This window comes from Lontra canadensis, unplaced genomic scaffold (assembly GCF_010015895.1).
Source record: "Lontra canadensis isolate GAN:19392208 unplaced genomic scaffold, GSC_riverotter_1.0 scaffold61, whole genome shotgun sequence".
Taxonomy (NCBI): domain Eukaryota; kingdom Metazoa; phylum Chordata; class Mammalia; order Carnivora; family Mustelidae; genus Lontra; species Lontra canadensis.
In genome coordinates, this window is record NW_022631055.1 from 10,741,506 (window position 1) to 10,754,975 (window position 13,470).

Below are 13,470 nucleotides of genomic sequence, written 5' to 3' on the forward strand. Positions count from 1 at the left end.
AACTCGGCGGCCCGCGAGCGCGCGCCCTATATAGGGCCCGGGAGCGCGGCAGCGGCCGGGCGGGCGTGTCGGGGGAGGGGACAGAACGCTGACCCCGCCGGGGTCTCCAGGCAACGCCGCCCGCCGGCTCGCGGACGTCAAGCACCTTCTTGGCCTCCCATTGGCCGCCGCCAATTTTTTTTCCTCCGGAGGAGGGGGCGGGAGTCCTCGGGGCGGGGCAGGCTGCCGGAGCGCCTGCGGCGGCGTGGAGAGCTGGTCCTTGATGGGTGCTGCTGGGTGGCGGCGGGAAGATAAGGCTCCCCTTCTCTGGGGCTGCACTGTTGGAAATCCCCTGCACGTTGAACGTGGCCAGGATTCTGCAGCCCTGGACGTGTCTCTCCCCGCCCGATCCTGCTAGGCGAAATTGCGGAGCTTTAATCTCTCACTCTCGGTTCTAGACTGGGCGCGGGAATTGCAAAATGCGAGAATATTGCAACCGTCCGCGCGGCCGGCTGGTTCGCAAGGAGTGCTCTGGCCGGCGGGTGGGTGGCGGGGGTTCAGGGCCTGCGTCCGGTGGGTGGTGGCTCTGTCCCGACTGCACGTGGAGACCCGGTGGGGGTGGGGGCGGGAGTGGCCACGCGGGCGGCTGCCGCGGCAGCCTCGCCCGGAGGAGCCTGGGCCCGTTTCTCCGCCCCCCTCCCCGCCCAGGCTGCAGTAAACAGGGATTCAGCGCCGGGGCTTGCGGAGCTGGGCTGAGTGTCTGAGGACAAGGCGCTGGCTTTGCTAATCACATCACAAGACCTTGAGCCAGGGCCAAAGGCGCGGAATGGCGCGGAGCGTCCCGGGCGGGGGAGCCGGCTGGGAGGACGGGAGGAAAGGCCGGGAGAGCTGCGCAAGCATGGAAGTGACTTCCCGCCACCCCGTTCGTCCGCACGTCGGCCCGGCCTTCCCCAGCCCTCCCGGGGGATGGGGTGCAGCTGCCGGCTGAGGCTGCCCGCCCACCGCAGCCCTGCCCCGGCGCGCCATCCAGGTCCCTTCCCTCCCAGGCCGTTAGGGGCGCCGCGCCCTGCCTTAGCTCGTTGTGGGCCGCAGGCTGTGGCTGAGGCCGGCCAGCGGCCAGGCAGGTTTGGGTACAGAGGACGCTCGGGGTGGGCTCGCCCCCCTTTACCCCTCTCACCAGTCCCACACCCCCAAAAAGTCTGCGCTAGGAAATGACTTCGCCAACAGGCACCCTCTGGGTGCGGGACAGACACCCCCCCCTAGCGCCCAGTTAGGCTAAAGCGGCTGACACCCCGTTTGGGGAGATCTGGGGGGCTGGTCCAGGACATTTATCACTCCGCATTTAAACACGCTGCCAAAAAGCTGGAGTGGGCATGATTTCGCACACCTGGCAGCCTCAGCAGCAATTGGGTGTAAGTTGGAAGGCTCAGTTCCCTCTAGGGAAGGAAGCAACCCACGCCCCTTTCCAAAATTGATCTTATTTCTTGTTGTTTCCTCGTGGGCATTTCCACTCGTTCACCTGGAAGGAAAGGAGCCAGGTCTGTCACTCATGAAACTGACCCTTCAGAGCTCAGTTTGCACGCAGTTCCTCTTGCTGAAACTCCCACCACCCACCGGGAGAGCTTGAGCCCGAGTAGGGCTGCAAGGCCTCTGAGATCTGAAACACAGGGCTGGAATTCAAGCCCCGCCCCTTCCAAGGCATGTGATCCTGGGCAAATCACATAATCTCTTTGGTACTTGTGTTTCCTTGTAAAACTAAGATAATTCCTGCTTTAATCACCTCTCCCCTTTGTCAAGGCGCACATGAGTTATCTGGTAAGGTGTATAAAAGATGAACAAGTATAACCCCTATTATTTATTAAAACAAGTTGACAACGCATAAAAACGGAGAGGTCTCTGGGTTGTGGCTGGATGGGAAGGGAAATCACCGAATCATGCCTGCAGACCTGAGGGGCACCGAATCTTGGACAGAAGAGGTGACTCCTTCCCTCTGGGGATGGTTGCACCCAGTGCTACACTGGTCCCCAGGCAGCTCTGGGCAACGGGTGGCTGACACTCACAGCCCAAGAACCCCAACTGTTCTGTTTTGTTCTTTGTTGAAATGACCCCAAACACAGGAGTTCCAGGGTAGCTCCCCCTGCCCCCCATAGCAGTATTCTAAGATTCCCCTGGGAATGCATCAGGCAAGTGTGAAACTGCCATTTCCTTAGCCACCACTATTGTAGGTCAGTAACAAGATTTCAGATTTGAAACCAGGAGAAATATCTATCCTTCCTGTCCTCCCAGGCTGGCCACAACCAGCCAGTATCAAAATCTGGGGTAATTCCCAGTCGGCAGCTATGAGAACACCCATTTTGCAGGCTGGGTAGAAGGATCCTGGAGATAACATGTAATAAATACACTATGCTTACATGCTTTGGTACGGAGTACCCGCTAGTAGAAAGTATTTTTTCTTATAATATAACTGCTTTCATTTCATTTTAAATGGAGAAAAAAGGAATGCTGGGCTTTTCCAGTGAGCTTGGCTTTGTGGGGGGCCGGTTTCACAGTTACTGAACCATGGTCATCACTGCATCGTGCCAACGATTCCCAGTCAGGTCTCCTTTCTCAGAACAAAAAGAAATGTTAGACTGGCCACTTTCCCTCATGTGTGGGCTACACAGATGCCCAACCAGGTAATTAATTCAGGATCACAAAAAACACATGTTGAGCTGAATAGTGCAAAACCATCCAGAGAATTTCCTCTTCTCTTTAGGACAAAGTTTTGGACTCTTAAGTTTACTTCATTCCCTGCCTTTTCCTATAGGCCCTTCCTCTATACTTCCAGTATGGCTGTTTTTTTAGTGTTAGGTGGTTTACTTTTAAAGAGAAACAAATTTGGATACGAGCCTTTCTGCAGGAGGAAATGGTATCAAACCCTCTCGCCTCTAAACTGCCCCTTTAACGTATTTCCAAGTGACTGTTCATCTGAGAAGTACTTTAAGATATTTACAGACTCTAAAAGCCGGACCAACTTTATATACTACTACTAAAATGGCTTTTTCGGATAACCAGGATGAAAAACCAATATGGATGAGCCTATGGCCAATCCAAACTATGAATTTCAAGACAGCCGTCTGTGGGCAACGCTTATTCTGAGATTATAGGTAGAAAATGGCAAGCCAAGGAAAGGCTGGAATAGCAGCAAAATGTATGCAAGAGCGACACCTGCTGGGTATCAGAGGAAGAGGGCTGCGCGGGTCTTCCAAAAGGCAGAAAACCCGTTAAGGTAGGTCTAGATTCAAACACTGAAGTGCATAAATGTGTTTTCTGACATCTTAAATGAGAATGTTGTTATTGCCACTGAGAAAATGACAGTGAACCGTGTAGGAAGTGAATAAATCATTTATTCTGGCTTTACCTTCCCTGGGCTTCCTTCTGACAGCCAAGGGTCTATGCTTTTAGTGGGTGGCAAAATCAGGTTTCCTGGCATTAGTTTAAACACTTTTGGTAGGTAGGAGCTCTTTTAATAATTCGGACGGCATGTGCAGGTCACTGCAGGACTCACACATGTAAATAGCAAAAACAAAACTATTTCTATGCAGTTGATCTAGAATTCTCCCAGTATCCAACATTCGGAACCTACTTCTGCCTTAGCTAAAATAGAATAAAATTTGGAATTCTGACCCAATGGGCTGTTTGCCAACGAATCCGGCTCTTCTATCCAACGGAGAAAAGGAGAGAAAAATCACGAGTTACAAACCAGTTCTGTACAGTTCACAGAAAATGCCGGCTGGCTATGCCTGGACGTTAGAGGTCATGGAAGAAGACAAAAGTGAATTCAGGTCTGCAGGTGGCCTGCACCTGGGAACAGAGTCAATATTCAATGTGGTAGCCTCACTTCCTACAGTAGCTGCCATAAACTGGGCTGCCCTGAATGGGGGAACTGAAGAAAAATTCCTCTGTAGGAAGGGACAGAAGACTAGCTTCACCAAGGGAAGGAAATATTTGCATTGATGTTCAATGTGTTCCCTGCAGATGCCGTGGGGAAACCGTCCACCCTTAGCCCACCCCCAAAAGTCTTCTTTCTTCAACAAGCCGTTTCTGTTCTTGCGAGAGTGAACTGATTTGCTTCTGCAGGAGAGTCGGAAGCACCGAGAATGGGGCTGTCTTCCCTTTCCTTTCCTTCCAGAAGGGCCAGCAGCCTCAGGCAAGCCAAAGTCCTTTCCTCCTGAATGCGCAGTCTCGTGAATTCCACTGTCTTCAAAAATTGAGCAGCTGGTGGCAGCTCTCTGAAGAGCCGGGAGAGGAGGTGGCTCTGCTCTGACGCTGTCCTATGAAGATGATGGAGGCTTTCAGGGCTGAGGGGATGGCAGCTGGACTTGGAGAGGAGCCCGAAGAGGTGCTCAGAGAGGTATTTCACAAAGATTAGGGTCTCAGCCCAAAAGTTGACCTCTGCTTTTTCAAACAGGTAGTCTTCCACCTAAATTAAATGACAAAGCCCAGGGTCAACATTGCAGGGGATGTTGAAAAGCTCCCATCCAGACCAGAGTCCTGCTGGATGTGGAGGAGGTGTGTCCCCTCCCCCTCCCTGGGGAGGGCCCACTCCCGCCTGTCAGCACCCACATACACTTGCCACTGGCAGTCTGTAAGGTCACCTTCTATTTTCATTTGCTGTACTTCTCTACCGGGGAGGAATTTTCTTCCCCAGACTTAACATGACCTTTGATAAAGATGTGTCTGCTGTTCCAAGCCAAGATTTGTGGGGGCCTGCTGCTGAAAAGGGAACCTCAACATGGGTGTGGCCTCTGGACCCAAAGGTGCATCTAGAAACCAGAGGGTGGGGGCGGGGAGGAAGAGAAATCTCAGTGGCAGAACAAAGAGCAAAAAAGGATTACCAAACGCGAGACCCTGCTCTCTGAGTACGAAACCAAACTGCTATAATGCCGGGAGTTTTCAAGGTTATTTTATCACAGACAATTTATCTTGTCTCCAAGTTTCCCATAAACAGGCTGCTTTTTGAACTCTTGGCTTGCTGCGTATGTCAGAGACGACCAGCTGAGTCAGACACTGGTGGATGGAAACAAATTTCAGTTGACGAGATGCTTCTGCTGCTAGTCTTGGTCCTCAGTTTTCCTGTCTGTTGACTGTAAGCAGCAAATACCCTGGTAGGATGCTGATTCTCTGGGAATGTTTCACCTTCCGACTTAACCATGGGGAGCCTGTAGCTCTTCCAGTGCGGACTAATAAGCATTCTCCATAATTAAACCCTCAACTTCCAAGGGACCTCTTCCTTTTTCTTTCTTTTTTTTTTTTTTTCTATTGAGGTATCACTGATATACAATATTATACTAGTCTCAGGTGTACAATATTTGTATCCATTGTGAAATGATCACCACACTTAGTTACCATCTGTCACCCTACGAAGTTAATATAACCTTATTGCCTATAGTCCACATGCTATACATTCGTCCCCATGATTTATTCATCTTATAACTGGGAGTCTGTACTTCTTGATATCCCTTACCCATTTCACACGACCTTAACCATCCCCTCCCCTCCAGAAACCACCAAACTGTTCTCTGTGAGTCTGGGTTAGGTTTAGTTTTGCTTGTTTTTTAGATTCTATATATTAAGTGAAATCAGGTGCTATTTGTCTTTCTCTGACTTATTTCTCTTAGTATTATACCGTTGAGTTCCATTTGTGTTGTCTCAAATGGTAAGAGTCCATTCTTCTTCATGGCTGAGTAGTATTCCCATACATATATAACACACACATAATATACATACAATGCATGCATGTGTGCGCACACACACACACACACACGCGCGCGCGCGCGTACGCACATCTTTATGTATTCATCCATTGAAGGACATGTTAAATTGATTCCGTATCTTGGCTACTGGAAATAAAGCTGCTGTGAACACAGTGGTGCATGTATCTCTTCAAATTAGTGTTTCCCTTTTCTTTGGATAGAGCCCGGGCTATGAAGTTGCTAGATCTCCTGTTCTATTTTTAATTTTATGAGGAACCTCCATACTGTTTTCCATAGTGGCTGCACAGATTTACATTCCCACCAACAAGACATGAGAGTTCTTCCTCTACATCCTCGCCAACACTTACTTCTTGTCTTTTTGATACCAGACATTCTGATTGGTGTTAGGTGATACCTCATTGTGGCTTTGATTTGCATTTCCCTGATGATTAGTGATGTTGAGTGTCTCTCCAGGTGCCTGTTGTCCATCTGTATGTCTCCTTTGGGAAAATGTCTATTCAGATCCTCTGCCCATTTTAAAATCAGATTTCTCTGGTGTTATTGAGTTGTATGAGTTCTCTATATTTTTTGGATATTAACCCCTCATTGGACATATAAATCATATGCAAATATCTTCTCCCACTAGGTAGGTTGTTTTCTTTTCTTTTTTTCTTTCTTAAAATTATTTGAGAGAGAGAGCAGAAGCAGAGGGAAGAGACAGAGGGAGAAGCAGCCTCCCCACTGAGCCAGCAGCCCAATGTGGGACTCAATCCCAGGACCCTGGGATCATGACCCAAACCAAAGACAGAGGCCCACCAACTGAGCCACCCAGTCACCCTACAGTAGGTTCTATTTTCATTTTGTTGATGGTTTCCTTCAGTGCACAGAGGCTTTTTAGTTTGATTTAGTCCCAGTTGTTTATTTTTGCTTTGTTTCCCTTACCTTTGGAGTCAGATGCCCAAAAACATCACTAGGACTGAAGTCAAGGAGCTTACCATCTATGTTTTCTTCTAGAAGTTTTATAGTTTCAGGTCTTACATTCAAGGCTTTAATCCATTTTGAGTTAATTTTTATAAATGGCATAAGAAAGTGGTCCAGGTTTATTCTTTTGCATGTAGCTTTCCAGTTTTCCCAATACCATTTACAGAAGAGACTATCCATTCCTCATTGTATATTCTTGCTTCCTTTGTCAAAAATTAATTGACCATATATATACGTGGGTTTATTTCTGGGCTCTCTATTCGGTTCCACTGATCTCTATGTCTGTTTTTGTGTCAATGCCATACTGTTTAGATTACTATAGCTTTGTAGTATAGTTTGAAGTCAAGACACATTATACCTCTGACTTTGTTCTTCTTTCTCAAGACTGTTTTGGCTGTTTGGGGGTCTTTTTTTTTTTTAAGATTTTATTTATTTGACAGAGATCTCAAGTAGGCAGAGGGGCAGGCAGAGAGAGAGGAAGGGAAGCAGGCTCCCTGCTGAGCAGAGAGCCCGATGCGGGGCTCGATCCCAGGACCCTGAGATCATGACCCAAGCTGAAGGCAGAGGCTTCAACCCACTGAGCCATCCAGGCACCCCTGTTTGGGGTCTTTGGTGATTCCCTATAAATTTTAGAATAAATGTTCTAGTTCTGTGAAAAATACCATTGGAATTTTAATAGGATTTGCATTGAATCTATAGACTGCTTTGGGCAGATGGATATTTTAACAATATCAATTCTTCCAATCCTAGAGCAGGGAATATCTTTCCATTTATTTGTGTCTTCTTTAATTTCTTTCATCAGTATCTTACAGTTTAATAAGGTCTTTCGCCTCCTTAGTTAAGTATATTCCTAGGGTTTTTATTTTTTATTTTTTATGCAACTATAGTTAGGACTGTTTTCTTGATTTCATTTTCTGACAGTTTGTTATTTATGTATAGAAATGCACCAGATTTTTGTACATTGATTTTATATCCTGAAACTTTATTGCTGAATTCATTTATTAGTTCTAAAAGGTTTTTTTGGTAGAGTCTTTAGGGTTTTCTAAATATAGTGTCATGTCATCTGCTAACAGTGACAATTTTACTTCTTCCTTTCCAATTTATATGCCTTTTATTTCTTTTTCTGGCATAATTGCTGTGGCTAGCATTTTCAAGACTCTGTTGCATAAAAGTGGTGAGAGTGGGGATCCTTGCCTTGTTCCTGATCTTAGAGGAAAAGCTTTCAACTTTTATCCACTGAGTATTTTCAGCTTTTATCCACTGGGATTGTCATATATGGCTTTCATTATGTTAAATATGTACCTTCTACACCCACTTCGTTAAGGGTTTTGTTTTTACCATAAATGGATGTTGAATTTTGTCAAATGCTTTTCTGCATCTATTGTGATGATTATGATTGTCTTTCATTTTGTTAATACTGTGTATCACATTGACTGATTTGTAGATGTTGAACCATCCTTGCATCCCTGGAATAAATCCCACTGGATTATGGTATATGATACTTTTAATGTGTTGTTGAACTCAATTTGCTAATAGCTTGTTGAGGATTTTGCATCTATGTTCATCAGGGATATTGGCCTATAATTTTCTTTCATTCTTTCTTTTTTTGTGTGGTGTCCTTACCTGGTTTTGGTATCAGGGTAGTGCTAGCCTTATAAATCAATTTGGAAGCATTCCCTCCTCTTCAATTTTTTGGAAGAGTTTGGAAGGGTAGGTATGAAATCCTTGAATGTTTTGTAGAATTTACCAGCAAAGCCTTCTGGTCTTGGATTTTTGTTCTGTGTGGGGCTTGCCCCCCTTTTATTTTTTATTTATTGGGAGGTTTTTAATTGACTCCCAGTAACTGGTCTATTCAGATTTTCTATTTATTTATGAATCGGTCTTGGAAGATGACAAGTTTTTAGGAATTTATCCATTCTTTTTTGGTTGTCCAGTTTGTTGGCATATAATTGCTCACAATAGTCTCTTTTTTTTAATCCTTCACAAATTTATTTCTCTCTAAATTCATTACAAATAAGAAATATCTTAGAAATACCTTCCCGTATTTCAGAAAAAATGGATTTGAACAATAGTACTCTAGTAACATTCATCAAACCATTCATTCATTCATTTATTAACATCCACCATGAGCAAAGCACTGTGTTAGGTACTGGGCAACACAGTGATAAATGAGTAGCCCCTGTCCTCTTAAGGCTCAGTTTAAAAGAGGAGAAAATGTAAAGAAATTCCCCTAAAGCGTCAGTTTTATCAACCAGTTTTTAGAATCATAATATTTTTTTCAAAGGTGTTTCTCCATAACCTTTACACACAAAAAACACACTAATTGCTAGTCAACTGCATTCACTGACCAAGTAGGTAGGTCTATGGGAGAGCGGTTTTCACACCGCAAGTTGTAAGCTTTAAGAGGTCATGAAATCAATATGGATTGCAACCAGTTAAAAATAATAAGACAATGGTTCAGAAACATCAGTACCATGTGTTATAAAGTATTATTTAGTGAAATGTTTGTTTCAGAAGTATAGAGTGAGAGGGAAGTGCTTCCCTGTCTTCCCATATACATCTCCCATCCTCCTTCCACCTGCCCCAAGACACAACCTTAGCATAGACATCCAATTCACAGTAGTCTCTTCTGATCTTTGTATTTCTGTGGTATCAGTTGTAACCTCTCCTCTTCATTTCACATTTTATTTATTTGAGCCCTCTTTTTCTTGGTCAGTCTAGCTAAAGTGTTGTCTATTTTATGTTTCAAAGAACAAGATTTTAATTTCATTGATGTTTTCTATTGTATTTTTAGTTTCTATTTCATTTATTTCCACTCTGATATTTATTCTTTCTTTCCTCCTCCTAATTTTGGATTTTGTTTGTTCTTTTTTTTCTGATCCCTTGAGGTAGAAAGTAGGTTGTTGAGATCTTTCTTGTTTCTTGATAATAGGCAATTATCACTTGAACTTCCCTCTTAGAACTACTTTTTCTGCATCCCATTGATTTTGGTATGTTCTGTTTCTGTTTTCATTTGTTTCTGGGTATTTAAATTTCTCCTTTGATTTCTTCTATGACCCAATAGTTGTTCAGTAACATATTGCTTAATTTCCATGTATTTTTAGTTTTTCCAGTTTTCTTCTTGTATTTATTGAGATTTGTTTTGTTGCCTAACGTGTTCTATCCTGGAGAATGTTCCATGTGCATTTGAGAAGAATGTGTATTCTCCTGCTTTACATGGGATGTTCTGTATATATCTATTAAAATCCATATGGTCTATTGTATTGTGTAAGGCCAACATTCCCTTATTTATTTTGATTGGATGATCCATCCATTGATGTAAGTGGGATATTAAAGTCCCCTACTATTACTACATTACTCATAATTTCTCCCTTTAGGTCTGTTATTATTTGCTCCTATGTTAGGTGTGTAATATTCATAAATGTCATATATTCTTGTTGGATTGACCCTTTTGTCAATATGGTGGCCCTCTTTCTCTTTTATTGTGGTTTTTGTTCTAAAGTTATTTTGTCTGATACGATTATAGCTATACCAGCTTTCTTTTTGTTTCCATTTGCAAGGAATGTAATTCTCCATTGCTTCACTTTTGGGCTGCATGTGTCCTTACTTCTGATGTCTCTTGCAGGCAGTATACAGATGTATCTTTTTTTTTTTTTTTAATTAATTTAGCCACTCTATGTCTTTTTTTTTAAACACTTTTTTTTTTAAAGATTTTATTTACTTATTTGACAGACAGAGATCACAAGTAGGCAGAGAGGCAGGCAGAGAGAGAGGGATAAGCAGGCTCCCTGCTGAGCAGAGAGCCCAATGCAGGGCTCGATCTCAAGACCCTGGGATCATGACTTGAGCTGAAGGCAGATTATTAACTCACTGAGCCACCCAGGTGCCTCCACTCTGTCTTTTGATTGGAGAATTAGTCCATTTACATTTAAAGTAATTATTGATAGGTATCTGCTTATTGCCATTTTGTTAACTATTTGGTAGCTGTTTTGTAGGGTCTACATGTTCCTTTCTTCTTCTCTTGTGGTTTAATGACTTTCTTCAGTGTTTAGATTCCTTTCCCATTTTCTGTGTTTATGGTAAGTTTTTGCTTTGTGTTTATTAAGGTTCACATATGTTATCCTATGTCTATAACAGTCTATTTTAATTGATAGCATCTTCAATTTGAACATATCCCAGAATCCAAATTATTACTCCCTCTATTTTTTGTTTTTGATGTCACATTTTACATCTTTTCACACTTCCCTTAATTATTGTAGTTTTAGTACATTTTACTAAATTTTTTCTTTTAACCTTCAAAGTAGCTTTGTAAGTGATTTATCTACTACCTTTATTATACATTTACCTTTTCCAGTGGGATTTTTACTTTCATATGTTTTCTTGTTATTATTTAGTAACATTTCTTTTCTTTTTCTTTTTTTTTTTTTTTGGTGGGCAGCAAAGCAAGGTTTATTGACCAATAGCAAAGTGATAGTTACAAAGCTCCCAAGGAAGAAGGGGAAATAAGGGGGTTGCCACTGGAGTTTCTAAGTCTAGGGGTTTTTATGGGCTTGTTAGTATGCTGTTTTAATCCAATTAACCCTCCTGCTTGTCATCTAATCAGATTTTTGTCACCTGTCTTATCATATGCAAATGGTGGAGGGCTCCTTCCAGGGTAGTATAAAATCCTTTTAAGGGTGGTTTCCTCTTAGGGCTGGGGGTGGGGTGGGGCTTGTCCCTGTCTGCCTGCTTTCCAGCTATCCTTCATCATTCTCCCTTTGAAGAAGTAACCCTAACTGCTTTTAGGGAAGAAGGGTAACCACCCTTCTATCAGAGCTACTTCCTATTGGTCACAGGTGTTGGATGGGGCCACAGTCAGGGTTCCTCTCATCCCGTCTTCATTTGTGCCATTTCTTTTTGACTTAAATGAGTCCTTTAACATTTCTAAGCCCAGGTTAGTGGTGACAGCTCCTTTAGTTTTTGCTTGTCTGGGAAACTTTTTATTTCTCCTTCCTTTCTGAATGATAACCTTGCCAGGTACAGTATTCTTGGTTGGAAGGTTTTGAGTAAGACATGCTACTCCCTTCTGGCCTGCAAAATTATTGCTGAGAAACCTGCCCATAGCCTTACAGGGTTTCCCTTGTACGTAATAATTTGTTTTTCTCTTGCCACTTTTAAGATTCTCTCTTTAACTTCTGACATTTTAACTATGATGTGTCTTGGTGTGGATCTCTTTAGGGTCATCTTCTCTGGAATTCTTTGGGCTTCCCTGGGCCTGGATTTGTTTCCTTTTCCAGGCTAGGGAAGTTTTCAGCCATTGTTTCTTCAATTTAGTTTTCTGCTCCTTTCTCTCTTCTCCTCTTGGGACCCCTATGGTGTGAATGTCATTCCACCTGATGCTGTCCCAATAGCTCTCTTAAGCTAACTTCTTTTTATTTTTATTTATTTTTTTTAAAGATTTTATTTATTTGACAGACAGAGATCACAAGTAGGCAGAGAGGCAGGCAGAGAGAGAGGAAGGGAAGTAGGCTCCCTGCTGAGCAGAGAGCCTGATGCGGGGCTCGATCCCAGGACCCTGGGATCATGACCTGAGCTGAAGGCAGAGGCTTTAACCCACTGAGCCACCCAGGCACCCCTAACTTCTTTTTAAAATTTGCTTTCCTTTTTGCTGCTCTGTCTGGATGAGCTCCATTGCTTTGTCTTCCAGCTCACTGAGCCATTCTTCTGTTTCATCCAGTCTGCTATTGAGCCCTTCTAATGTTTCTCAGGTCAGTTATTGTATTTTTTGGCTCTGTGCCTTCTATTTGGTATTTATGTATATTTTCTCTTTGTTGCAGTTCTCACCGTGTCCATCCTTTCTTTTCCCAAGTTCAGTGAACTATTTTTTTTTTTTAATTTTAGTTATTTATTTGAGAGAGAGGGAGAGCACAAAGGGAGAGTGAGAGGGCGAAGCAGACTCCACGCTGAGCAGAGAGCCCGATGTGGGGCTTGATCCCAGGACCCTGAGGGCATGACCTGAGCTGAAGGCAGACACTTAACTGACTGAGCCACCCAGGCACCCCAGTGAGCTTCTTTATGGACACTACTTTGAATTCTTTATCAGATAGATTCCTTATCTCCATTATCATTAAGGTCTTTTTCTGGAACATATTTCTGTTTCCTCATTTTGCTTGACTCTGTGTTTGCTTCTGTGTATTAGGCAAAGAAGCCACCTCTCTTGGTCTTGAAGGAGTGGGTGGCCTAATGGGTGATGAAACTTCTCCTTCAACTTTGCCCTAGCTCTTGGTTGTCTCTTGAACCCTTCTGATTGTCTGAACAGCCTGTTTTTTTTTTTTTTTTTTTAAAGATTTTATTTATTTGACAGAGAGAGAGATCACAAGTAGGCAGAGAAACAGGCAGAGAGAGGGAGGGAAGCAGGCTCCCCGCTGAGCAGAGAGCCTGATGCAGGGCTCGATTCCAGGACCCTGAGATCATGACCCAAGCTGAAGGCAGAGGTTTAACCCACTGAGCTGCCCAGGTGCCCCTGAATAGCCTGATTTATTCTTAATATGTTCCCATTGTTGAGGATGTGCCAAGACCTGTCAGTGTTCCAAGGGGAGGAATCATATTTAGCACCTGCTTTCAGGCTGATTGGAAGCCAGATCCTTTGGCAGCAGCTTTTAAAATATATATAATACTGTGGGATGGCAATTGTAATCCTTCCTGGCCTCCAGACCAGGAGATCTTGAGGTGTCCCTTGGACAACTGTTGCAAAAACTGGGGCTCTGGATCAATGTATTAGGTTTTTGAGGAGAGG

General features: G+C 43.6%; 1 protein-coding gene across 5 annotated transcripts in view; it reads right to left on the minus strand.

The window, feature by feature from the left end:
- Nucleotides 1–3,345: 3,345 nt before the first annotated feature.
- Nucleotides 3,346–13,470, minus strand: part of THADA (THADA armadillo repeat containing) — a 326,811-nt gene continuing 316,686 nt past the window's right edge. For all 5 annotated transcript variants that reach the window (XM_032877945.1, XM_032877944.1, XM_032877943.1 and 2 more), the window contains one exon: nt 3,346–4,441. In XM_032877945.1, the coding sequence (XP_032733836.1) occupies nt 4,049–4,441 (393 nt within the window). In that variant the 3' untranslated portion in view covers nt 3,346–4,048. The remainder of the gene's footprint in view (nt 4,442–13,470) is intronic.